This window comes from Megascapheus bottae, chromosome 18 (assembly GCF_031878675.1).
Source record: "Megascapheus bottae isolate mThoBot1 chromosome 18, mThoBot2.hap1, whole genome shotgun sequence".
NCBI classification, from domain to species: Eukaryota; Metazoa; Chordata; class Mammalia; order Rodentia; family Geomyidae; genus Megascapheus; species Megascapheus bottae.
The window spans coordinates 29,727,918-29,753,951 of NC_143526.1; the positions used below are offsets into that span (position 1 = coordinate 29,727,918).

The 26,034-nt window shown below is 47.6% G+C and overlaps 1 protein-coding gene across 1 annotated transcript in view; it reads left to right on the forward strand.

Annotated features, from left to right (window-relative positions):
- Nucleotides 1–21,167, forward strand: part of Efcab8 (EF-hand calcium binding domain 8) — a 50,892-nt gene extending 29,725 nt beyond the window's left edge. Inside the window, 13 exon segments of the mRNA XM_090352705.1 lie at nt 409–636; nt 983–1,053; nt 3,973–4,177; nt 6,129–6,497; nt 7,622–7,756; nt 10,273–10,494; nt 10,962–11,111; nt 13,696–13,864; nt 18,735–18,867; nt 19,333–19,531; nt 19,656–19,754; nt 20,616–20,705; nt 20,708–21,167. Of these exon segments, the coding sequence (XP_090208831.1) occupies nt 409–636; nt 983–1,053; nt 3,973–4,177; nt 6,129–6,497; nt 7,622–7,756; nt 10,273–10,494; nt 10,962–11,111; nt 13,696–13,864; nt 18,735–18,867; nt 19,333–19,531; nt 19,656–19,754; nt 20,616–20,705; nt 20,708–20,974 (2,337 nt within the window). The 3' untranslated portion in view covers nt 20,975–21,167.
- Nucleotides 21,168–26,034: the final 4,867 nt, after the last annotated feature.

The following is a 26,034-nucleotide window of genomic DNA, read 5'->3' on the forward strand; positions in this document are numbered from 1 at the left end:
GATCTTCATGGCACCACCCCTATCACTGCAGCTTTTCCCAGAAGGAAACAGCCTCACCTGCGATTGCACTGTACTAGGTGTGATGGTAGCAGAATGTTCTAGGGACTGGCAGGACTGCCTCTGGCTCCAGTGGTTCCCGAGGAGGAGCTTGTGGTTAGTGGTGCTTCAGCAAACATCTCCAAATTACCGATTCCTTTCTCTGGCTAGATTCTGATAAGTGCCATTTCTAAGTGAACAGCAGTTTAGCAAATGGGACACAGCCAGCGAAGATTCATCAGCAGGCTTCTGCAGAAGCGGCGGGTCCTAGAATGCTTTTTCCAGAATGCAGAGGGGAAGGATCCATCTTCGGCAGTGGTGGGGGCTCCTGCCTCTCCAGCAGCCCATGCTGGAGCCCTGTGCCCCCGACAGGTGGTGAGTGGCTGCCTGAGTGGTACAGTGAACGTGTGGGATGTCAAGACAGGCAGGAAGAAGATGGAGTTCTCTGTGACCAGTACTCAGCCTGTGGAGCTGACTGCCATGGCCCTGGACGAGTCAGGGCGCTGTCTGCTCACAGGTTTACGAGATGGCACCATGAGGATGTGGAACTACAACACTGCCGAGTGTCTGCTAACCTTTCCCAACCCTGACCAAGTGGAGGTCAGTCTAGCCCGCCTTCAAACCTGTAGGAGTCTTGTGTCCTCCTGGCAGGGTGTGCTCATGAGCTTTAAACTGTTGGCCCATCTCTTCCCATATCTTTTTTTTGTTTTTGCTAGTCCTAGGGCTTGAACACTGTCCTTGGACTTTCTCAAGGCTAGAGCTCTACCACTCGAGCCTCAGCTTTTTTCTATGTATGTGGTATACAGAGGAATTGAACCCAGGTCTTCGTGCATGCTAGGCAAGCACTCTACCACTAGGCCAAACTCCTGACCTGCCTTCTTAGAACATTTAGGAAAGGCATGTTTTCCAAGGAGCTATAATGTTGTCTCTTGTTCATCTTCAACAGATTACTGGAATTGTTCATATGAGCAAAGGGTTCTACGTGTCAGGGTGGAATAAGCGAGTCACTAGTTTCATGTGAGTAGCAGGTGTGCGGGGTTGGGGGGGAATGGCCATGGTGTGCCCTCGCTTTATTCTCTGGCTTCTTCCACTCAGAGCTCTCATACTTGGAAGGTCATGTTGAACATGGGTGGTGGGAATAGCCAGTGCTTCAGCTGCTCATCTATCCATCTACTTATTGTGTTCTAGGCTTTCTGGTAGGTGGTTGGGATGACTATAACCAAGACTGATGGGGCCTCCAGAAGGAAATGTCTCAGTCTGTTTGGGCAGCTGTAACAAACTACCGTAGATGGTGTGGCTTATATGTAGCAGGATTTATTTCTCACAGTTCTGGAGGTTGGAAAGTCAATGACAAGGGAGCCGTCAGTTTTAGTATCTGGTGAGGGTCTCCCTTCCTGGGTCTTCTTGCTTTAACCTTTGGTGAGAGGGGCAAGGGAGCTCTCTGAGTCTCCTTTCTAAGGGCTCTAATCCATTCATGAAGGTTCTTCCCTCACCAATACTTCCAAAGGTGTCATGGGGATTAGGATTGAATATGGGAATTTTGGGAGAATATAAAATTGAGTATATACTTAATACTCGATATATGTAAAGGCTACTTAGCTGTATATCAACTCTAAAACAACAGTAATAAAAATTGTTATTGAAAAAAATCTAGTTTATACATTCTGGCTTTGGCTTCCCCAAATTTATGGCCTTCTCATATGCCAGATACATCCTTCTAGGCCTCACGCTCTTTTCAACATCAGCCTCCTGGGCTAGCTGAGCTAGATGTTTATCACTGAGGAGCAGAACTCCAGTGTGAGGGGTTGGGGCGTGCTTTACGAGGGTAGGTGCTTGTTTAGCCTCCACTTGGAAATCTACCTGCAGAGTCCATCCAAATATCCAAATCAGGTATGGATGAGACCTAGGGACCATTCATCCTGGGCAGATTTGCTCTTACCTGTGAACCTGTGATATTAACTTGGTATGTGCTTCTAAAATACTGCAGTGGGGCAGGCATAGGACAGATACTGAGCAAGTCCAAGCTCCATCAGGACAACCCCCCCTGAGATCTTAAGACTGAAGAACTATCTTCTTTGTCAGATGTTTTTGCCCTCCAGTTGCCTGGGGAAGGAGGTCCTGATTTCCAGACCATTGGGAAGCCAGCCAGGTAGGGGTGAGGTCATCAAGCCTCCAAAGCCGCCTGCTTCTATGGGTTTGGCTGGACCTGTATCTGCAATGGGACTTGGCATGGCTCTGTGGCTCTCTAGAGCTCTGTTGCTGAGTCTGTAGCTCTGCCCATTGGAATCTAGATGAGGAGCAACCATGCCATCTCTTGGCTCTGCTGGGTAGAGCCCCTGCTGTACTAGGCCAACAGGAACTCACTTGGTGGCGTGGGGTGGGGAGGAGGGAGAATCTATAGAGTGTACACAGAGCCTGCGAGGTAAGGAGGTGAAAGTAATGTGTCCTGAAAGCACTGGTGGCCTCTTCTTTACAGAGACTGTTCGGACTTGCCTTCAGGGCCATCCTTCTGTTTTGGATGAGAGCATGTGGCTTGGTTGAGAAGGTTGATTTGTGGACAGTTTGAGTTACACTCCACAAGCTTTCCTTTCAAGAAGGAAAGACTGAGAATTTCCCAAATCTTTATGCTCTGTTTCCTATTCTTTTTAGTTTTAGGGATTGAACCCAGGCATCGTTCATGCTTGTAACCCCCATCATGCATAAGTGGTAATTCCAGCCTCGCTTCCTCTGTCATTAACAACTTAGTCTTTAGTAAATCATTTCTCTCTTGGATTTTATTATTAACAGGAGAAACTAGGCCATTCCTTCAATATTTCATTTAACAATTCCCTCAGCTAAGTATCAGTGTTTACAAGTTGTACTATTCAAACACAGTTCAGCCAATCTCCTTGTCACTGTGAAAGCAGAGGTGGTGGTGGGTGGGGGGAGGGTAATGGGTACCAAGACATGTGAAAGGGTATCAATGTATGTGAATTAATGCACCTTCTATCTGGCAAATATCATGTAACCCTTTTATTAATTACAATAAAAAAAAAAGAAGGCAGAGGTGGCTTTCCTTCCAGTTTCTGGCACCATGTTCCTCATTTCCATCAAAGACCTCATTGGAGTGGTTTGCACTGTCCTGTCTTCTACCAGCAATCTGTTCAGGACTATTTAGATAATCTTTAAAAAGACTGGGGGTTGAGAAGTTGCTTCAGGGTAGAATATACACTCAGCACTCGCTGCAGTTTTTTTTTTCTGTGCCCTCTGTAGAACCAGCCTTGGGTCAAGCATGAAGGTATGAGCTTTTCCTGACATGTGCCTCCAACATTTCCAGCCTCTGCCCATTTCCAAGTTGGTGAGGGCCTGTTGCTTCATGCACGGGCTGTCTTCTCCAGATGGAAAAGCAAGGGATCTCTATAATACGTGCTCAAGGGCTTGCTCCGCCCCTCACACAGAATCATACCTACAGGCCCTCAAATAGAAGGCAAAACAAAAAATGTAGTTTCTATCTAGAGACGAAATAAAGTTACTTATAAAGTTTATTGAATGCTGTGAGGGGAAAAAGCAGAGGATTCTGTGGAATGGATGAGTAGAAACCTGGTTTAGTGTTGGTGGAGGGAGGGCTGTCAGAGCAGCTCAGTGAAGCTGTGGTGGGTAAAGTCTGACTGGAGAGGTGAGCAGGGGCAGTGGTGAGTTAATAGGACACATATCCAGGAGGAGGCACTGTCATGGACCAGGTTCCTTCCTTTTCAGAGGACCTTTGTAAGGTTACCACTTCCCTTCCTCTGAATCTTAGTCCTCCTTAGGTGTCTAAATGAGTGTGAATGGGAACTCACTCTCTGTCAGCTCAGTACCTGCCTTAAGCAGGTACGTAAGACATGAGGCCAGTGGGGCAGGGCTTTGACGGAGCTCTGAGCCTCCCCCCACTCCTTCTGCCTCTGGCTATGTACACAGGTTTCACAAGACCAAGCTGATGCTCATGTGCTACCGCTGGCAGACCTTCCACAGTGAGGACATCCTTTGTATGGCTAAGTACCAGAACCAGTTCCTCGGGACCTCCTCCTACAACGGGGATATTCTCTTCTGGAACATCAACATGGCAAAACCCATCTTGAATTTCAATGCCTCCAAGAGCCCTTGGCCCATGGCGCCCAAGAGGGTATGGTGTCAGCCCACTGACACATGCTTCTCACACTGGGCCCAGTCACCACCTCCCATTATCTTTGTCTCAGCTGGGGGCCAGAATCCGGGGTGGCAAGGAATGCAGAGAGCACCCTGAGAGGTGGTAGAGACATGTACCTGTACAGAGATTGGGAACTAGGAGGGAAGGTGTGATTATCTGCATTGTGCACCTGAAAAAACAAGCACAGAGAGGTTATGTACTTTGTATAATGCCACACAGCCAAGAAAGGGTGGATCCAAACCCAGGCTGCCTGATTCCAGAGCCTATGGTGCTATTCCTGTACCCTTTAACAGACTATTCTTTCCTTAAATGTGACACACTACTGTGTCTGTTAAATTCTTTTAATTATTTTTATGCCCATCCTGGTGCTTGAACTTAGAGCCTAGGTGCTGTCCCTAAGCTTTTTTGCCCAAGGTGAATGTTTTACCACTTGAGCCAAAACTCTAATTCTGGCTTTTTGGAGATTAATTGGAGATAAAGGTCTTATAGACTTCTTGCCAAGCTGGCCTCAAACTTCAGTCCTCAGATCTCAGCCTCCTGAGTAGCTAGGATTACAGAGATGAGCCACTGACATCCAGCTCTATTAGTTAACTTCATCACTGTGACAACTGGATTTCAGAGATTTCAGTCCATTATGGTGGAGAGAGGGTGGTAGAGCAGACCAGCTTATGTCATGGCATCCAGGAAGCACAGAGACAATATCTTTACTTTCCCTTTCCCCCTTTGACTTTTCTTTTTGGTACAAGACTAGGGCTCAAACTTGGTACCTGATGTTTTCATTCATTGGCTAGCGCTCTACCAACTGAGCTATGCCTCTGACTCCACATCCCCACCCTGCCCTTTTCTTTTTATTCCACTATTGCCCTTGGGTTATTGGATTGTGCTACCTGCTTAGGGGGCGGGGGTCTTCCCCTCATTACCAATCCTTTTTGGAAACAGCCTCAAAGATAAAGCCAGAGGCGTGCTTTACTAATCTCATAGGCTTTATTCAATTCAACCACGTTAACATTCAAGATTAATCACACTGCGTGTGCGTGTGTGTGTGTGTGTGTGTGTACTGTACTGAAGATTAAATTCAGGGTCTCACATTCTTTCTCCTTTTCCTCTTCTTCCTTCTTCTTCTTCTTCCTCACTGGGCTTGAACTTAGGGCCTGGGCACTGTCCTTGAGCTTTCTCAAGGCTAGTGCTCTATCACTTGAGCCACTTGATCTTTTCTGTATATGTGGTACATGCATGCCAGGCAAGCACTCTACCACTAGGCCATGCTCCTGGGCCCCTAGGGCTTTGTATTCTTGATTGGACCTCGCTTGAGGTTGGTCCTCTATCTCAAGTCACAACTCCACTTGCATTTATTTTTGTTTTTGTGGTTAATTGAAAATAAGAGTCTCACAGACCTTTCTGTCTAGACTAGCTTTGAAATGCCATCCCCAGATTTCAGCTTCTTGAGTAGCTAAGATTACAGGAATAAGCTGTCTGGCTCACACACACTTCTTACTCGTTGCTGTTAACCTATTACTGCCCATGTTCACCAAGTTTATGGTAGGGACCTCTGTATCTGAATTACCATGTCCTAGCCAGTTAAAGCTGGAAAGGATCTTAGGGACACGGTCTACTGGTTTTCCAAGTGTGTCAGGCTGAGGGGCCTCTGGCAGGAGGACCTTCCTCTAAGACTGCTCAGTTTATTTGCTTTATGCTTTTGACTTTGCTAATCCAAGCAACCATGAAAACATTTGGAAGCTGGGCACTAGTGCTCATGCCTGTAATCCTAGTGACTCAGAAGGCCAAGATCTAAGGGTTGTGATTGTAAGCCAGCCTGGACAGGAAAATCCATGAGACTCTTATCTCCAATTAACCACCAGAAAACTGGAAATGGTACTGTGATTCAAAGTGATAGAGTGTTAGCCTTGCGTGAAAAAGCTAAGGGACAGAGCCCAGGCCTGGAGTTCAAGCCTCTGTGACTGACAGAAGAGGAGGAAGAAGAAAAAAAAGGAGGAGGCGGCAGAGGAGGAGGAGGAAGAAGAAAACTGCAGTCCATTTTTCCAGATGGGGAGATTTGGCTGGGGATACAGAAGTGACTGGGGCCTGCTCTCTCCCTGCACAGGTACAGGAACCTCTGATTGAGGGCTCTGAGTCCAGTGCAGATTGGAATGAGAAGAAGTGGGCATATAGTCCCTTATTGCAGTCTTCTGCCCCTAACTTCAAGAAGATGACTAATGCCATCTTGAGGGAGAGCCTGATGTCAGCTCCCCCGGTGATGAGACATTTGAGAGAAGAGTTGCACAAGTCTGCAATCCAGGTGAGAGTCCTATTTTCTTATTTCAAAGCACCTTTATCAGTCCATCCAGTCCACCTACTAATCTGTGGGCAGATAGGATACCAATTTTCAATCCTCATGCCTGACCCTGCTCCTGGATAAGGAGGGAGCCACTGGGGAACCCAGCCTATAACAAGAAAGACCAAGATACCACAAAGCACTTTCTTCTCCCTCCGAGCCCCTAGTCCCAAGACTGGCCTTTCCAAGAATGATTTACGTTTCAGTTTGTTGTATTTTTTTTTTGGGTGGGGAGGGGGAAGTAGGGAGAATAAGTAGGAAAAACATCTGTCTCCTAACTCCTGACTCCAGAGGATTGTTGGCTTTGGGCTTCCAGCAGTGACTATACACAGAATCTCAACAGTGGCTTCAGGAATCTCTTGAGTAGTACTAGAGGAGCCAGTCTCTTCCTGCAACTGAAATTTCATGTCCACTTCTGGGACCTACGGCTCCCTCCAACACGTGACTATTACCAGGCATAGGCAGTATGGACGTAGCCCAGGAGCAGCTGTGTGAGGTGTATAAATTCTACAGCACTACAGGCATTCATGCTGTATCTTTGGGATCAGAATTATGCCATGACCTTGAGACCTTCTAGACTCACAGGGGGGAAGGACATTCATTCTACTGGCATTATAAGGTTTGCAAAGTCATTTTGTCTGGCCCTGCCAAGGCAGCTGCAGATAGGGCTTGAAATTCAATAAATCTAACAGCTAACTCAATAAATCTAGGCCCACAAGGATGTTATAAATATCTACATGGCCTTTGGCAGAGAAAAAAAGCTTCTCCACTCCTGCTAAAGCAATGGCTGGCAGGCCCTTCTAACCTTACTTTTAACTAGCTGATCAGTTCTGGGACTTAAGAAAGAGTCTCCCTTAAAGACAAATGCAGGTCTCTACCCTACAGGGCAAACTTGCTGGTCGCCACATTGGAGACTTCCCTGTAGCAGTACTCTAAGGTCTGATGCCCCCAGTTCCCCAGATACTGGGCTCTTGACACGGTAGGGTTTCTATTGAGCGGGTTCTTTTCATCATCTGCCTTTGACTTCTGTTGTCCTGTGAAAAGGAAGATGGCCTCCTGATGACCTTCAAGCCTGTTTTTCTTTCCAGGTAACTCTGAGCACCTCCAAAACCCTGGTGCCAAAGAAGTCCCGTAGCAGATACATACCTTATACAGAGATGGAAAGGAAAAAAGGGGAATTTAAGACAAAGCTGATGGTGCAGTCTAATACATCAGTGGAGAAGGTAGGTGGTGCTCCTCTGGGGCTGGGAAAATGCAGTGCTGGGTGCCTGGCTGAATGGTCCAGCCTGATGCCCCCAGTGCCAGGAAAGGAGACAATGGCACCCTGCAGGACTGTGCTGTCAAGGCTATGGTGTGTCTCGAGAGTTCCTCAAGGGCAGGGCATGGGCACCTAGACAGGTGGGCTGTGGTGGGGCAGGGGCAGACATTGAGAATGAGCTGCTCAGTGTTCTCCAACTATTTGGATGTAAAGCAAAGTTGTTCATTTGTTCTCAGCTCCCCCTCCCACTTCCTGGTGACTTTCCACTCTCTGAATCTGTCCCTGACTCTCTGGGATCTTCCTCTTTCTCCTGGAAATCCTATCTCCCAACTCCAGAGGCTAGGGATTTAATAAGGGACAAGAGACACCTCTAGAAGCCACGCTGAGGCAATGGAGGAGCATTCTGTCTTCCATTTTCTGAATGCTCTTCCCTTTTTTTTTGGTCAGTTGTAGGGTTTGAATTCAGGGCCTGGGCTCTGGCCCTGAGCTCTTTTGCTCAAAGCTAGTGTTTTAACACTCTGATCTACAGTACCACTTCAGATTTTCTGGTGGTTAATTTGAGATAAGAGTTTCATGGATTTTCCTGTCTGTGATCCTCAGATCTCAGCCTCCTGAGTTAGCTAGGATTCTAGGTATGAGCCACTGCAGTCACTTAGGTGATAGATAGGATTCTAGTTGAGGCCAGCCTGGGCAAAAAGTTAATGAAACCCTGTCTCAATGAATAAGCTATACTGTGTTTCATAGCTGTGCAGGGGTCATAAGGTAGGAAAATAATGGTTTAGGCTGCCGTGACATAATGACATTCAAACTCTCAGCTTAATTTTAATTTTGTTCTTAAATTTATGTGCCAGTAGCCGGTTACAGTGGCTCACACCTGTAATCCTAGCTACTCAGGCTGAGATCTGAGGATCATGGTTCAAAGACAGCCCCCACAATAAAGTCTGTGAGACTCTTATCTCCAATTAATCACTAGAAAATGGGAAGTAGGGATGGGGTTCAAGAGGTAGGGTGGAAGCTGAGAGTTGAAGAGCTCATGGACAGTGCCCAGGCCCAGAGTTCAAGTCCCATGACCATCCCCCCACACACAAAAATTATGTGCCAGTGATTGCATATAGATTCCATTCTTAAATACTTATTTGTTAAACTTGACATCTGAAATATGATGTAAAAATCATTTTAAAATCTTTCAATAAAAAAATAAAGAAAAACACAAAAGCAAATTGCTAGGACATAGCTCAAGTAGTAGAGCGCTTACCTAGCAAATGTGAGGCCTAAAGTTAAAATAAAATAACCCCACACTAACTTCCTACTGACAAAAATACATTGAAAGTTTTTAAAACCCTTTTTAAAAATCTATAAAGTAGTGGCATTACTTAATAAGTATTTGTGAAAGAAAAACTAGAGGTCCTTACATCTCACTCTACCCTACCCACCACTCCACACTCCACTCCTATCAGAGGTAGAGTCACTGCTAACAGACTTTTATACTTTTCTTAGAGCAGTGATGCAAAACTTTAGTGCTATATAGGTATCCCTACTCTACTATTCATTTTTTGTTGGTCGTGGTGGTGCTTGAACTCTGGGCCTAAGCATTGTCTCTGAGCTCTTCAGCTCAACGTTAGGGTGGTAGCCCAGCTTGCCTCAGCCTTCTGAGTGCTAGAATTATAAGCATTATAAGCATGTACCACAATGCCTAACTTTCAAGCCTGTGGAGATTCTTAACTCCAGTTAACCAACAAGAAGCTAATAGAGCACTAATGTTCAGAACAAAAGATCAAGAACAGCCAGGCAGGGGGAGATGGCTCATGCCTGTAATCCTAGCTGTTTTAGAGGCTGAGATCTGAGGATCAAGGTTCAAAGCTAGCCTGGGCACAAAAGGACCTGACACTCTTCCCAAATTAACCTTTAGAAAATGAGAAGTGGGGCTTGGCTCAAGGGTAGGGTGGTATCCTTGAGCTGAAGAGTTCGGGGACAATGCCTACGCCATGTTCAAACCCCATGACCGACCAAAAAAAAATAATAAAAATAAAAAAGTTTAAGAACAATGTCCAGGCCCTAAATTCAAGCCCAAGACTAGCACACAAAATAAAGAGTAAAGCTGGGTGTGGTGACCCACACCTATAATCCTAGCTAATAAGGAGGCTGAGATCTGAGGATTGCAGTTCAAAGCTAGCCCAGGTATAAAAGTCTGTGAGACTCTTACCTCCAATGAGCTACCAGAAAATCTGAAGTACGGCTGTGGCTGAATGTGGTAAAGCACTCGTCTTGAGCTAAAGCGCTTAGGCACAGCATCCAGGCCCAAAGTTCAAGCCTTAACTCCCCCTCCCCCCACACACAGAAGGCTGAAGCAGGAAGGTCAATATGTCAAAACTAGCCCTAGCTATGAGTTCTAGACCTGCCTAAGCAACTTACCGAGTCCCTGTCTGGAAGGCTTGGAGTGTGGCTCAAACCCTGCTGAGCTGGGCTCATCTCTTCCTGCAGATTATCTTCCTGCAGAGTAGGCCTCGCCTGCCCCACACGGCTGCCCTGCTGTGCAGCTGCATCAACGGCTACATCTACGCCTGGTCCATCCACGGGAGCGGAGGCCTGCTGGGGAAGTTCCCTGTGGACTCAGATGTCAGCGGGAGTGTGGTTGTGGGTGCCATGGCCACTGATGAGAACAATTGCATCCTCCTCACAGGGGACTGTAAAGGAAACATCCGGGTGAGAAGGAACGGGAAGTTAGCTGGTGGCCCCGTGAGGCTCCTCTCCTTCCGGGTTCTGCCTAGGCTATGAAAGGGTGGGGAGTAGTTGGTTACGTAGGAGTCCTTTCCTGCTCTGACATGCTGGGTGAAATAAACATGGCTCCCCCAGGAAGCCCTCCTTCCCCTGGGGAGTCCTGTGGGCTCTGCCCTACAGCTTCCTTGTCCCCCAGCCATGTGTCTTGTCTGGGCTCAGCTGTCTCAGGGGCTGTGTCTGTGTGCCAGTGAGACATGAGGCAGAAGTGCCTGTCATCCCTCTGTCTGCTAACCTAGGGGTCAGGCTTAGAAAACCCTCAGACTCCAGTTTCTCTTCACTTCACATGCTCCTCATGTCAGGAGGAATGGTCTGTTGGGGAGGGACCCAGGGTGAGCTGAGGCCCGGGCAGCGGGCACTAGGCGACTAGCCCCCTTCCCTCACTTTGTACCTAGATCTGGGACATCAAGGATTACTGCATATTTGTTGGGCAGCACTCAACTCCACGCAGTGTCAAGTACTGCAGCGAAATACAGAAGTTCCGGGTCTTGATTCCTAAACTCCAGATCAGCAGCCCATACTTCATTCCCCCCGAGGAGAAGGAGGTAGGAGGGATGCTGGGAGACTGCTCAGACAAGTGCTTTGAGGACTCACCAAGGAGCTGGTGGCTTCACTGTGGTTATGAATCTTCTTTACTTCCTCTTTATGTTCTTTTGGCTTCTGTGAAAAAAATCTGTTAATCAGAAGTCATTATCAGCCAGTAAGATACAAGTACCAAATATACCTATATGTTCATCTGTACACACACACCCCCCTTCCATGTGCTTTGATCATTTCAGTGAGGACTCTAGAATTATGAGGTTTTTTTGCCAGGCTTGAACTCAGGGCCTGAGCACTGTCCTTAGGCTTTCCTCAAGGCTAGCACACTACCACTTGAGCCACAGCACCACTTACAGCTTTTCTGTATAAGTGGTACCAAGGAATCAAAGCCAGCGCTTCATGCATGCCAGGCAAACATTCTTACCGCGAGGCTACACTCCCAGTCCTCCCGAGTCTTTTTTTTTTTTTGCCAGTCCTGGGCCTTGTACCCAGGGCCTGGGCAAGGTCCTTGGGCTTTCTCAAGGCTAGAACTCTACTAATTGAGCCATAGCACAATTTTCTGGCTTTTTTTCTATGTATGTGGTACTGAGGAATTGAACCTGACTCTTAGAGAGCTTGCCTAGCATGCACTATCACTAAGGCTAAACTCCTGGCCCCCCTCCTGAGTCTTTTTTTTTTTTTTTTGCCAGTCCTGGGCTTGAGCTCAGGGCCTGAGCACTGTCCTTGGACTTTCTGAAGGCTAGAGCTCTACTACTTGAGCCACAGCACAACTTCTGGCTTTTTTTTTCTATGTATATGGTACCAAGGAATCAAATCCAGGTCTTCGTGCATGCTAGGCAGGTACTCTACCACTAGGCCAAACTCCTGGCCCACACTGGGATATTGTTGAAAGTGGAACTATACAACTCATGGGAGGAAGAGACTGGGAGAGAAGGAGGAAACAGATGACACTGTATGAAAGGAAATGTGCTCCTTATTGGACCACATGAATATGTAACTTCTCTGTATATCACCTCTGTAACAATTTTTTTTGCCAGTCCTGGGGCTTGAACTTGGGGCCTGGCCACTGTCTTTGGGCTTTCTTCAAGGCTAGTGCTGTTCCACTTGAGCCACAGCTCCATTTCCAGCTTTTTTATGTATGTGGTTCTGAGGAATCAAATCTGGGTCTTCATGCATGCTAGGCAGACACCCTACCACTAGGCCAAACTCACGGTCCCAATATAAATATATTTTTTTAAAGGCCCGAAGTGGAGCTGTAGCTCAAGTGATGGAGAGGCAGCCATGAGCAATAAAGCACCCAGGCCTCAAACCCCAAGTACTAGCACCCACAAAATAAGTAATAGAAATGTTTACATGATTCAAAACCACTTGCTGTTTGCTCGATGCCTAACTGAATACCTTTTCATTATCTCATCAGGGAAGCAGTCTAGTACAACTCACAGTGTTTGATATAGACAGATGGGTCCAGGACAGCCAGCAAGAAGCTGTGCGTGTGTCCAGTAAGCAGTTAGGCAACAAATGATTTCAAGGGCCAGGCACCACCCCTAGAGGGGTTAAGATAATGATTTGATTTTCTCTTCACAGTTCATCAGTTATATCCTAGTGCCGCTATCTATTGAGTAGTGCTTTCTATTGCCACTGTTGTACCTCAAGATTTTATGGACATTTGGATTGGTTTTTGAGTTTTCTATTGTCTTTCATTGTTCTGTTTATGATTCATATTGTTTTGACTTAGCATACATAACTATAGTCGAAGTGTCCTTTTCTTAATCTGGTTTAATTTCAAAATGGTTCTGTTCATTTTTACTCATGTGTCTGTTGCTTTTTTTTTTTTTTTTTTTTTTTTTTTGGCCAGTCCTGGGCTTGAGCTCAGGGCCTGAGCACTGTCCTTGGACTTTTTCAAGGCTAGATCTCTACCACTTGAGCCACAGCACCATTTCTGGCTTTTTTTTTTCCTATGTATGTGGTACCGAGGAATCGAACCTGGGTCTTTGTGCATGCTAGGCAAGCACTCTACCACTAGGCCAAACTCCCTGCCCTGTTAAATAGACTTTTATTCGCTCCTAGTATAATATGAAATATCACTCCCTTCACGCAGCATATTCTCTTGACAGCCCAATGAAAACTTGAGATGACCTGGGCTCTGTGAGACTCATTGATTTCTGGCTCTGTGGCCTTAGACTGATTTCTAAGCCTTTCACTCCCATTTCTCACCACTATAAGACATGAAGACTCCTTTCTATCCTGTAAGGTCAGCATCAACTATCATTGTATGGAGGCACTTGGTAAATAACATGCAAATTTTGTTGCTGTTGTTTGTGATAGTGGGGATTGAACCCAGGGCCTTGTCTTTGCCAGGCAAGTTCTCTATCCCTTGAGCCATACTCCCAGCCTACAGATTTTTTTTTTTTAAGTTTTACCGAATTGTCCAGTGAGGGACTTTCCAAACGTGAGCAGCAAGTTAATGTGGAATGTGTCCAGAACTAGAAAACTGGCTCCTGTCCTCTGCACTCTCCAGGCCTGGCTACCCAACAGTGCACCTGTGTGCTGGTCTTGGTGTGAGGAGTTTTCCTGTCCTGTCCCCTCTAGGTTGTGGAGGGCCAAAGCATTTCCCTGGTTCCCCCGAAGCTCCTGATTTCGTGGAAGGGCCATTTGGACAGTGTGGCAGATATCGTGTATGTAGACAGCTTCCAGGTGGTGATCAGTGCTGGCCTGGACCGCAACGTCAGAGCTTGGAAACTTTCTGGTGACGCCATTGGTATGGATCTGGTGACACCTACCCAACCCCTGTGCCTTTCTTGCTCCTGTTCCCAACAGAACACAAGCTGACAGGAGCCTTATTTCCTGTGGGAGTGGGTTTTAAAATGTTTGCTTAAATTGTTGGATGTGAGTCTCTGATTGTCCGTTCAGCACTGTGTCTGTTTATTATCAACTGCTCATCTACCCTTCATCTACTAACATCATTTACCTTTGTATATTTTTGAAAGACATTTGATGAGGTCTGTTCTTTCTCTATTTGGTTATGGGGTTTGAATTCAGGGCCTGGGTGCTATCCCTGAGGTTTTTCACTCCAGGCTAGCACTCTACCATTTGAGCCACAGCTTCACTTCTGGTTTTCTGATGGTCAATTGTAGGTAACAATCTCATGGACTTTCCTACTTGGACTTGCTTTGAACCCTGATCCTCATATCTCAGCCTCCTGAATAGCTAGAATTATAGGTATGAGCTGCGAGCACATGGTTACTATACACTTTTTTTTTTTTTGCCAGTCCTGGGACTGGAACTCAGGGCCTAGTCACTGTCTTTGAACACTTTTTGCTCCAGGTTAGCACTCTGCCAGTTGAGCCACAGCACCACTGTTTTTTTCTGTGGTACTGAGGAATCGAACCCAGGGCTTCATGCATGCTAGGAGAGCACGCTACCACTAGGCCACACTCGGGCCCAACTATACACTCTTAAGCAGCAGATCTCTAGATCTTTTTCATCTCTTGTGACTGAAATCTTACCCACGAGCAGCACCTCTCCACTTCGTAGCCCCTGGCCACCCCCATTTTGCCTTGTGCTTCTGGTAGTGAATTGAGGACTCTAGACGTGCCACGCTGGCCGTGTGGCCAGCAGGCGCTCTGCAGGTTTCTCTCTAGTAGCTCCCTTCCATCTGAGCCAAGCTGAAGTCCAGAAATTCCCCAAGAAGAAAGCAGCTCCCAGGCCTGCTGCTTCTTGAAAAGCCTTCCCTTTCTGTATTTTTAGCTCTCCCTGATCTGCAGCTCTCTGAAGACTTTTCAAAAATAGGACTTAGTACCATGTGTGATTCGTTGCATTCTGAAGCAGCAGAATGGCTTACCACTATGTCTTGCCCTGCCCAGAAATAGTACTCCCATTTGTTGGGTCCTTCGTCCCCAGTCCCTCTCGACTAGTAGGAGGGATGTGGAAAAACACACCCCGACCAGTCCAAGCCACGAGAGGAGAGACCCACTGTCCTCCTGCACTCAGCCTTCCTTCCCCGGAGCACGAACAGAGACGCCACGCAGCTTCATCAAGGCAGGAAACTCTCTCCAAAAAACTCCCCATCCTGAGGAAGTCCCTCCAGATAATATACCCTCACTCTAGGTCCCAGCAGAGAGTGATAAACAATAACACATTTGTAACCAATGGTAATCAAGTCTTGCACCCTGCCTCTTGCGCCTTGCCTTGTCTCAGCAGAAAGTTGTTAGACATGGCATTACTCGGCCCCCAACAGCTCCCCCATCATTTAGAAAGAAAAAAACCTAGGATATGTGGGGCTACCATCATATCAGATCGACTGCCTGTCTTAGGTGTCTCCAAGCTCGCTAGTCTTCTTACCCGTCATGGGATCACCAAATCCTTTTTACTTGGCTGTCTTAGGTTGATAGGCTAATAGCTGGGACTTGCCTGTCTTTGACTACCAGCCGTCTATTTAAGCAAACCAGGCTTGAGGGGATACACCTATTTCCATGGGAGCAAATGCCTGTCGAATTAGCATTCACTTTCTGCGTTGACTTTGTAGGAAAGCAATATTACAATTATAGGGCATAAAAATAAATCCAAACAATCAATTCTGCCCATCTTTGATCAAGTCCCAAAATAGTCAAGTAACCAATCACCCAAAGTTATTAACGTGTGTCGGATTAATAATTATTTGTGTGGCTTATTCAAAGCATTCTCTGTAGGAACCGCAGTAGCAAGGGCAATACTTGCGGCAATAACGGCAGCTACAGATATGGAAATGGCCACTGCCACGGTCAGGAAAATACCAAAGTCTCCTCTACCGATAAGCGGGAAAGCATTCTCCTCCTCCTGTACAGGCACTGGTACTGAGGGGCTCGGACTACAACAGCCAGAGAAAACAGGGAAACATTCCAACATTAACTAAGAGCACACAAGCCATAGGGAATAGCAGGGCAATGGAAGAATTAGAAGAGTCTTCCAATCCGCCCCCTCCCCCCCGCTTTTTTTTTTCTTCCATATATTTTTTATTGTAATAGAAGGGTTACATGATATTTGCCAGATAGATGGTGCATTAATTCCCATACATTGATACCCTTTCACATGTCTTGGTCCCCATTTCCCTCCCCCCTACCCTCACCCCTCATCTTGTTTTCCCCCGTTCCCTATCCAATTTCAGATAACCAAATACAAATATATCCAATATATCAGGTAACAAAGTGAGATAGTGTCACAATATAAGATAACCAAGGGACAGCAAAAGTGATGATAACCTAGTACCTTAAGAACAACAATCATTCATTATATGGCTTATGTTTACATTATATTTTAAATGACACCCCCCCACACTTTTTGTTTTAAACTACTGTCTCCCATGTCTCTAATTTATCCTATCTCACCTTCCAAAAATGACTCTGGTCCTTTCATTTTAAGGGGGTTATGGGCGAAGATCCATTTTCTGTAACTTCAAGCTGACTCAGGGGCGCTGCTCTATATTTTGCCAGGGACCCTAAAAAGCCTTAGCCTGTTTTCAGCTATGGGCTCCTCCCTGTTTTGCAATTCTGCACCCGAGCACAGGCTTTTTAAATCACTACCACTTAATTCTTCCTCAAGTATTTTTCCAGGAGTCTCTGCGCTTCTTTTCACCTGTTCTTAAACTGTTTACTCCCATATAAGTTGCCTCATAGTTTAGACTTAAAAAACAAAGGCAATTGGGTAAATCTTAAGTATGAATTTATCTTTTAGCATGATACTCGCACAAAATATTCTGGTCTGAACCCATTTCAGTTCTATTCTAAAATCCCTTTCACACACACATTCATACTTGCGCAAAATATTAGTCCTTCCGTTCTGAACCCATGTTGGTTCTATTCTAAAATTCCTTATTCCGGTTCTTCTTCCGAATCCCTTATTGCCTCGTCCTTATACCACTCTGGCCAGTGACTCCCTACTGTGCCGAAGTGACCTGCGCTTCGGAGGTGAACTGGGAATGATCTTAAAATCTTTTACTGTTAAAACACCTAGTTGCTTCTGCTATGTTTGCCTCTCCACTTTGACACAGCTGCAGCTTCTTTGCCTTTTTTCTCAGCTGTGGGAGGAGTTTTTGGTTTTCAATTTTGTATCTTTTGCCTTTTTTCTCCTTAGCTTTGGGAAGAGTTTTTGGTTTTTATCTTTTGCCTTTATGAGTTTTTCTTTATCTTTTCCTTTTTTATGGGTTTTTCTTTTTCTTTGTCTTTAGTTTGTATTTTCATTTCAGGTTTGTCTGGTTTTTGTCTTTGAGTTTTTATTTCTTTGACGTTTGCAGGTAGTTGCTTGTATTTTCCTTTCAAGTTTCTTTGGTTTTTCAGTCTTTGAGTTTTCGACTTTTTTTGCCAGTCCTGGGCTTGAGCTCAGGGCCTGAGCACTGTCCTTGGACTTTCTCAAGGTTAGAGCTCTACCACTTGAGCCTCAGCACCACTTCTGGCTTTTTTCTAGGTATGTGGTACCGAGAAATTGAACCCGGGTCTTCATGCATGCTAGGCAAGCACTCTACCACTAGGCCAAACTCCCAGCCCCTTCTTTGACTTTTGTAGGTAGTTGCTTGTGTTTTCCTTTCAGGTTTCTCTGGTTTTTCAGTCTGAGTTTTTCTTACGTCTTTTGACTTTTGCCGGTGGTTGCTTCCTTTTCTCTTGTCTACCACCCTTTTTCTTTCTCTTTGTCCCCCTCTTTCTCCTTGTCTTCCTGTCTTTTTCTTTGTCCCTGTGAGCAATTTCAGCCTGCATTTTCCCTTCAGGTTTCCCTGGCCTTTCAAGCCCTCCTTTTTCTTTGTGCCTTTCAGCTTTCTCTAGTTTTTCAGTCTTTCCTCCATGTATCTCTCACTTGGCTCAACTCCCCATCATGTCCCTTTCATGCCCCACATTGGGCGCCAGTATGTCGGGGTCCTTCGTCCCCAGTCCCTCTCGACTAGTAGGAGGGATGTGGAAAAACACACCCCGACCAGTCTAAGCCGCGAGAGGAGAGGGCCACTGTCCTCCCGCACTCAGCCTTCCTTCCCCGGAGCGTGAACAGAGACGCCACGCAGCTTCATCGGGCAGGAAGATCTCTCTCTCTCTCCAAAAAACTCCCCTCCTAAGGGGGTCCCTCCAGCTAATATACCCTCACTCTAGGTCCCAGCAGAGAATGATAAACAATAACACATTTGTAACCAATGGTAACTAAGTCTTGCGCCCTGCCTCTTGCGCCTTGCCTTGTCTCAGCAGAAAGTTATTAGACATGGTGTTACTGGGTCCCCAACACCCATTTCTCTGTTTTTACCCTTACTTCTGACTACAGCCCATTCTCATCTCTCTGTCCCATCTCATGTGCATGAGTCCTGGCCATTTTTACCATTTTATAGCGTGCTCTCTTGACTCTTGCCATGGATTTCTTCTCCTCTTACCGATTCATGGGGTGGGATGCTTTAGGCTGGAGTTCCATGTATATGTAAGGGCTTATGGTGGTGGGGTTTCTCCAAGCATTTGTTGAGTGCCCAGCATATTCCCTTCACACAGTGGACACTGGACATTGGGTGATTGCCTGGGGTGGGTCAACCACTCCCTGGCTGACTCTTGGGGTGGAGGAGAAGGGTGGTGGGTTCAAAGGTCAGTTCGGGCATACCCTCTGAGAAAGGACTGATTGAATCACAGGGACATTTGGCCTGAGTATTTGGAAGAAACTACAGGCTGCCACAGTAGAGAGTGGTTCCGAACGAGCTGAACACTTAGAGGAGGAGGAAGACTTCATAGAGAGCATTTCTAAGGCCTCCCACCTGGAACTTCAGTGAGTCCCAACCCCCTGGGCTCCTGTGGCCCCAACAGGGTCCCTAGGAGCCTTGGCAGCTCCCAGAAAGCTTCTCCCTGGGTTGGGCAGTGCCAAGCATGGTTAGAGAGAGCTCTGAGAATGCCAGAGCCCGAGGACCACTCAGAGTAGCAGTTATGACCCAAGAGCCCAAGATTCTGGGTTTGGGAGGATGTAGATAGTCCACCTGGGAAGTCCCTGGAAGGGTCAGAAGATGGAGGGGGAAGAGCAGCAAAGCTTGCAGGACCCACTGCATCTGGGTGTGCTGGCATTAGCAAGTCTTGCTCAGAGATGGTTCCTAGGGGAGCAATGGAACTGTTCAGGGGAGGGCAGGGCCAGGCCCAGGAGAGGGAGACCCTCTCAGAGTTTCTGGGAGAACCCCCCGCCCCCACACTCCTCCTCCCCTTGTGGTAGGAAGAGCGTTGTGTAAAGGAAAGCCTCTTGTAGAAGGGGTCTGGCTGAGGCCCTGGCTTACCAACGGCGGGAGCAGGCAGTGCTGATGGACCTCCTGAACCAGAAGCCTGATAAGGAGGCAGAGGCATGGGCCAAGCTACAGAAGATGGCTGTGACTTCACCATGGGCTAGAGAGTACTCCCTGCAAGACATTGAGGAGACCTGGAGCAAATGGGAGTCTCACGGCAAGCAGGTATGGTAGGAGCAGTGCTAGAGCATATGCCTCTGTGTGAGTGTGTGTGTGTGTGTGCGCGCGCATGCACACGTGCACACATGTGCATACACCAGCTCTCAGCCTTCTCTCTCATGACCTGCAGCTGAGTGAAGTCTTGGGAACATCCTACAAGCCCAAGGACCACTCTCGAGCCACCAGAATCCTGTCCACCAGTGTGAATTATCACTGCATGAAGAATCAGGTGAGGTGACTCCCTGACTCCCACACATGATGGCTGTCAGGGCCAGAGGATCCAATCTTGGGCAAATTAGCCTTCTAGTGGGGAGTGATGGGGTCACTTGTCTTCCATTCTGCATGAGGCTGGCATAGCTGGCATGTTTGCCATGCTCTTGGTTAAGGCTTTGTTCCTGAAGGGCCAGAGGTCCTCCTTGGGTCCAGGCCCTGTCTGCAGCCTTCAAAACACCATGGTACCCTGTGTCTACCCACTAGTGTTATCTGTTGCCTGTGTCCCCACCATTGTGGGTGCTTAAGGGCAGACAAGGTATCCTCGTGCCAGGCACCTGGGAAGGGATGGAATGCCCAGAAGGGATGGCTCTTTTGGGGGAGAACAAAAAGGGATAGGAGTTCTCAGAGAGACCAGAGTTGAGCTCCACCCTATCTCCTGCATGGGTACATCCCTGCTTTCTCCTCTTGTCTGCCACAGGGCACAACGGGAGCCCCCCCTCTATGTGGTACGAGAATAGTGAAGGCCACATCCCCGAAGGGCTTTTCTCTCCATGCTGCACCTCTGTCCCTGTTCTGGAAGGGACTCCCAACACAGCTTTTCCAGCATCAGTGGGAGAGGTGGGGTGTGTCCTACGAGACCTCTGCACCTGGGCCTTGTCCTAAGAAGGGAACAGTTCTGGTGCCAGGGCCTGCGTCCCAGGTCTGCTGCATGCAGAGGGCCGGCTCAGACGGCTCTTAACTTCCTCGGTCACTGATCATCATAGTAGGCTCTTTTGCAAGGGAAGACCTCCCGAGGTCTCTCTACTAGCCCCTCTTGATCCTGGGTACTCTCAGCGCCAGTGGGTGCCAACCCTGCTGCCTTGCTCTGCTCCCCCAGATCTCACCTCTGGTCTACCATAGCCTGTACTTCAATGAGCTGGAGTCCACCCAGCAGCCTGACTTCCCAACATTCAAGGTCTCAGAGCAGCAGGGCCAGCGTGGCGTCCACTGGGAGGACCAAAGCACCCAGAAACTGTTGATGCCAGTCCTTCCCTCTCCTCTGTGACCCCTGCAGCCTCAGCCTCAAGGTTGCTGGAGTCCACCATGTCTGCCTCCCTGAAGCCTCCTCACAGAAGGCCCCATTCAGCCACCACCGCCTACTCCTTCCTCTTACTCCCACCCCAGTGCTCTGAGTCTGTTCTACAGAGGCCGGAGACCCTCGTGCTCACAAAGTGGGGCTTCCACAGCTGGTTCTGAACTGCCCCTCTCTCCAGTTCTCTGGTGGAGCCCTGGGCCTGTGGGGTCTTTCGCATCCTGGGCTCACACCCGGCGGGTCCCAGAGCAGGTGGACCTTCCTCTTCAGCTCCATGCTGTCTCTCTAGCACTCCTCTCTCGGATTCTGGACAGAGTCCCGGAGAAGAAAATAAAATTTCTCAGAGTTCTGCAGATCTCCCCTGAGGCTGGGCTGCATGTCCCTCATCCCCTGAGGTCCCCGCTGGACCTATGAGATTGGTACTCTTCCCTGTCAAGACCCTGGGAAGACACCTGGAATGCTGGTGGGCAGGTGACTGGCCGACTCTCTGGGGACAGGGGCTTTGCAGGCTCTGTGGTGGAGTGGTGGGCAGTCACATGTTGTGGAAGCTGGCTGTCCCAGGCACTTGGTCCAGCCTTCCAGATGGCAGGCCAGTAGCTGTCTAGTGGTGACCATGGCTGTTTGGCTCTCGCTGTCTGCTGTCCACTCTTCTATCCCAAGCCCCTGTGTCTTAATTTTTTAAAAAAACTTCATTGTCAAGGTGATGTACAGAGAGGTTAGTTACATAATAAGGCATTGTTACCTCCTCCTCCATTTTTCTCCCACTTTCCTCCCACCCCCCCACCCCAAGCCCTGTGTTTTAAACTTCTCTGTGCCTGTACAGGGGAGGCATGGTGTGTGGGGGTAATGGAAGCAGCACCTCACCTGGCTTTGCAGCCTTTCTCTGGTCCAGAAGTCTCTGGACCACCAGAGTCCTCAGTAGATCAACCCAGTCCTAGGGCCCAGGGAGACTTCTGGATACAGAAACTGCCATTCAGAAGCAATGAAGCATTCAGCCCACCATTTTAAACCACTCATGCCCTTTCTTCCAGGGCATAGTCTGTGACACGGGACAGAACAAAGCCCTCAGGTTCATCCTCGCCATGGGCCTGGCACCAGAGCACCCCAAGTCAGCTGTCTGACTGAGGGCTGGCAGAGTCGAGGCCTCCTTTGGAGTTGGTTAACGTCAGTGGATGTGGAATCCACAGCTGAATGGTCTAGAGAGGCCCAGCAAGGCTTTACTTTCAACTGACCCTTCCTAAGTCCTTACTGTAGGCCTGGTTCCATTCCAAAGACATTGCCTGGCTTTGAACTATGATCTTCAGATCTCAGCTTCCTGAATAGCTAGGATTATAGGCATGAGCCCCCAGCCCCAGCTGAAGGCTTCACTTTTAAATCCTTGCAGCCATCCTAAAATGTAAACATGAATGTTTCCCCAATCTGCTAGATAAGGAAAATGAGGTACAGAGAGGTCAAAGTTTCTCCCTCCCCTCCACCCCCCGCCCGACCCTCTCCTCACGGTCACCCCAGGGTGAGACATAAACTCCAGAAGACTGCAAAGCCTATTTTTACTTCTTTTTCTTTTCTACTTTTTTCTGGTTATTTTTTAAAAATATATAATTTTATTGTTATTATTGAAATGTATTTTTCCTGATTAATCTTTTCATTTTAAATATCTTATGTTTTTAAGCTTGATTCTATGGAGGTAATTAATGCCCAACACTTGTGGGCTGTCTTGATTATCATCATTGTTCAAGGTATCAGCAGAAGAGTCAGCACAGTGACCTGGGCATAGCCACGAAAAGCAGAGGTCTGGTGATGGCTTCTCCTTGCTCAGCAAGTGCAGGGGTTAACAGTTCATCCACATGGCCAGAAGGGGGAGCCATGCCCTTTCCAGAAAGAACTCCATGAAGCCAGGGAAAAAAAGCCACCTTCAGGGCTCTACCCAGGAGGACAGGAAGGTGTCCCTGAGGGATGCAACTGGTCTGTGGTGCCTGCCATAAGGCAGGTACTCTTTGATGTTTGCTGATAGCTTTGCTCCTCTTTACCAAGGTTGATTTCTGCAGCCTCCTCTCTGGGGCCTTTGAATTGGTCTCTACTAGGCAAAACAAACAGACTGGGAACTGAGACTCAGGGGCATACTGGCTCCCTGTGCTCCCCCAATCTCAAAATAACATACTAAGTGTGTGTGTGTGTGTGTGTGTGTGTGTGTGTGTGTGTGTGTGTGTGTGTGTGTGCGTGTCTAGGGTCTGAGCCCTAGACAGCATATGGCTATGTGGGCCTGGCAGGTCCAGTTTTTCAAAGTTGCTGAATCTTAGTCTAAGTGGCAGAAACACAAGGGAGCTAGGGGTAGAGGCTCAGGGAAGTCATTGTACATGTCTCAAATGAAAAAGTCTTTGATAAATGACTGGTTCTGTTTCTTGTTTGCCATTTTATGTATACACAAAGAAATGTGTCTCATCAAAATTGTTGAATTTATTGACATAAAGTTCATAAGATTCACTTTACTCTTGATATTTGTAGGATCTCTAATGATGCTCCTTTTTGGTAGGGGAGGGGTGCTGGTACTGTGGTTTGAACTTAGGGCCTTGTGCTCTCTATTTTTTTTTTTTGTGGGTCATGGGGCTTGAACTTGGCCTGGGTGCTGTCCCTAAGTGCTTCAGCTCAAGGCTACCACCCTACTCTTGAGCCAAGCCCCACTTCCCAGTTTTCTAGAGGTTAAGTCTTAGGTCCTTTTGTGCCCGGGCTGGCTTTGAATCTTGATCCTCAGATCTTAGCCTCTTGAGTAGCTGGGATTACAGGCAAGAGCCACTGCACGCCTGGCTTCTTGTGCTCTTGCTTGACATTTTTACTTAGGGCGCATACACTGACATTTGAACCACCCCTCTACTTTTGACTTTGCTGGTTAACTGGAGATAAGAATCTGAGAGACTTCTCTGTCCAGCTGTTAATGAACTGTGATTGTCAGACCTCAGACTCCTGAGTAGCTAGGGTTATATGTGTGAGCCACCAGTGCTCAGTGGGGCCCTAACTTAAAATAAAATAAAAGGGCAAGGCTTCAGGAACGCAGTATTGAAAGTTGGCTAACCAGCCTGGCCTACACAAATGGCTGGCCCTTGCAGGCTATCCTAGGCATTGTGAGTCTCTTTGTGCACAATCCATGGTGGGACCATGGTGAAGACCGTTCAGTAACCCCCAGGGCACAGGACCCTGGATTTCCAGCTGTCCTGCATGGACATAGCTCAACAATGAACAGTCCTGGCCCTTGGCACCTCTGCTCTCCTGGGTGAGAGGAAGCTGTTCTCACAGATAGGCTGTATCTCTGAAAGCCTGTTCTCTTTCTGATTGACTAGTGCTCAAATGATGACAGAGCCAGTGCAGACAATAAGGGGTGGTAGGACCAGGATGTGTTGTGAAAGTAGAAAGGCAGGACTGTTGTACAGATTTCCTAGACTTTGTCCTGAGGTGAACGATCTTTCCTGTCTCACAGAAAAGAGCAGAAGTTCAGAGAGGGAATATGACTTGCAACAGATCTCCCGGCACTGTCGACAGAGCAGTAGTAACAGCCAGCTCAGGCTGGTCCTGCACTTAGTCCCCCTGTCCCACTGTTAATGAAAATCTGCACAGTTACCTACCTAGGTCCTTGTATCCTGTAGGACAAAGGATTCAGGCAAGATGCAAAGTGTGATGAAAGTGACCGTAATTTATTAAGAAACCCAGCAGAGAAATGAGGTTATGTGGCACAGGAAGATGGCACTTTAGTTCATCTTCAAGATACAGTCATGTACATTAGGCTTAAACAGAGGAATGATAAGGGACAGGACAAAGTTATGCATCATTTAGGCATCCTAGTTATTAGTGGGACCTGCTGGTGATGATCTCAGTTCTCCTCCACCCACTCCTGGAGACATTATCATCACCATGATCTCTTGAGAAGAATAATCTGATTTTCTTTTTTTTTTTTTGCCAGTCCTGGTCTTGAGCTCAGGGCCTGAGAAAGTCAGGGACTTTCTCAAGGCTAGAGCTCTACCACTTGAGTCTCAGCACCACTTCCCGCTTTTTTTCTATGTATGTGGTCTTCATGCATGCTAGGCAAGCACTCTACCACTAGGCCAAACTCCTGGCCTGAGAATAATCTGATTTTCCTGAGGTGATTTTTCCAGCTCTAGGGGACATTCCACCCTTATTGATAATTATCCTAATTTGGATGGTTATTTGTCCTGCAAGGCCCAATGCTCCCTTAGGGGTCAGCCCCTTGTCCTAAAGATGTTATCAATCAGCTCTGTCTTTTTTGGAACCCAAGGTGATCTTGGGGACTGTGGAGAGAATGACTTAGAACAATGACAAATTTTCTCCTGCTTGTTGCTATGAATTAGCAACAAAAGCAGTTAAAGTACCTGTTTAAAAAATACCCACAGTGGGCTGACTCTAAGATGGGAAGGATAGTATTAGCCTTTAGGGTTTGAGTGCTCTGAGATGGTGAGAAATTGATCGCTTGAGTGACCTCGGACAGTCATCACTGCAATATTTTGTCTTAGAGACCTTTGATCTCATTTTCTTTTTTTGCCTTTCTCCACCTGTCACCAGGATACTCCTGAACACCCTCCTGGCTCTGCCTTACCCACTAGGGCTGGGCAAGGATAGTGTGTGTGTGTGTGTGTGTGTGTGTGTGTGTGTGTGTGTATAAGCCTCTCTGAGCCTGCGTGCCTGAGAAGTAAAATCAGTAGCGAAATGCTAACCTCCATTTGGGTGGCAGTCTCAGTTGGTCTCCCTCTGGGAGAAAGAGGAAGTAGCTGCATCTCAAATCAGGTTAGAAAAGACACCTGCACTCTGCCTGCCTGCCTGCTCCCTGGCCCAGCTCTGCCCAGGAGGGTATCTTGTGCCAGAGGTGCCAGGCAGGCCCAGCAGCTGTGTTCCCTTGGTTTCTCTTGGGCACTGGGGAGACAGAGCCTTTTCCTGTTCTTCCCAGCCATAGACCCTGTCCAACTGTCCTGCCGTTCCTGATCCACACAGCTCAGCCCAGAGCTGCTGAGCTTGCCTGGTGGGGTGCGTGCTCTGAAATAGGCCCATTGCTGGCTATTTGGGGTGCTCTTCTCCTTCCAAAGCCCAGGTCTTAGGCTCCTGCAGGTGTCAGCAGTTCATCTGTGCCCACAGAAAACCTGTCCAGGGCTTTTCCTCCTGTCTCTCAGAGGTCTTAATGGTGCGTCCTATGGCCACAAAAATGCCTGGTGTCATTGCAGGTGGA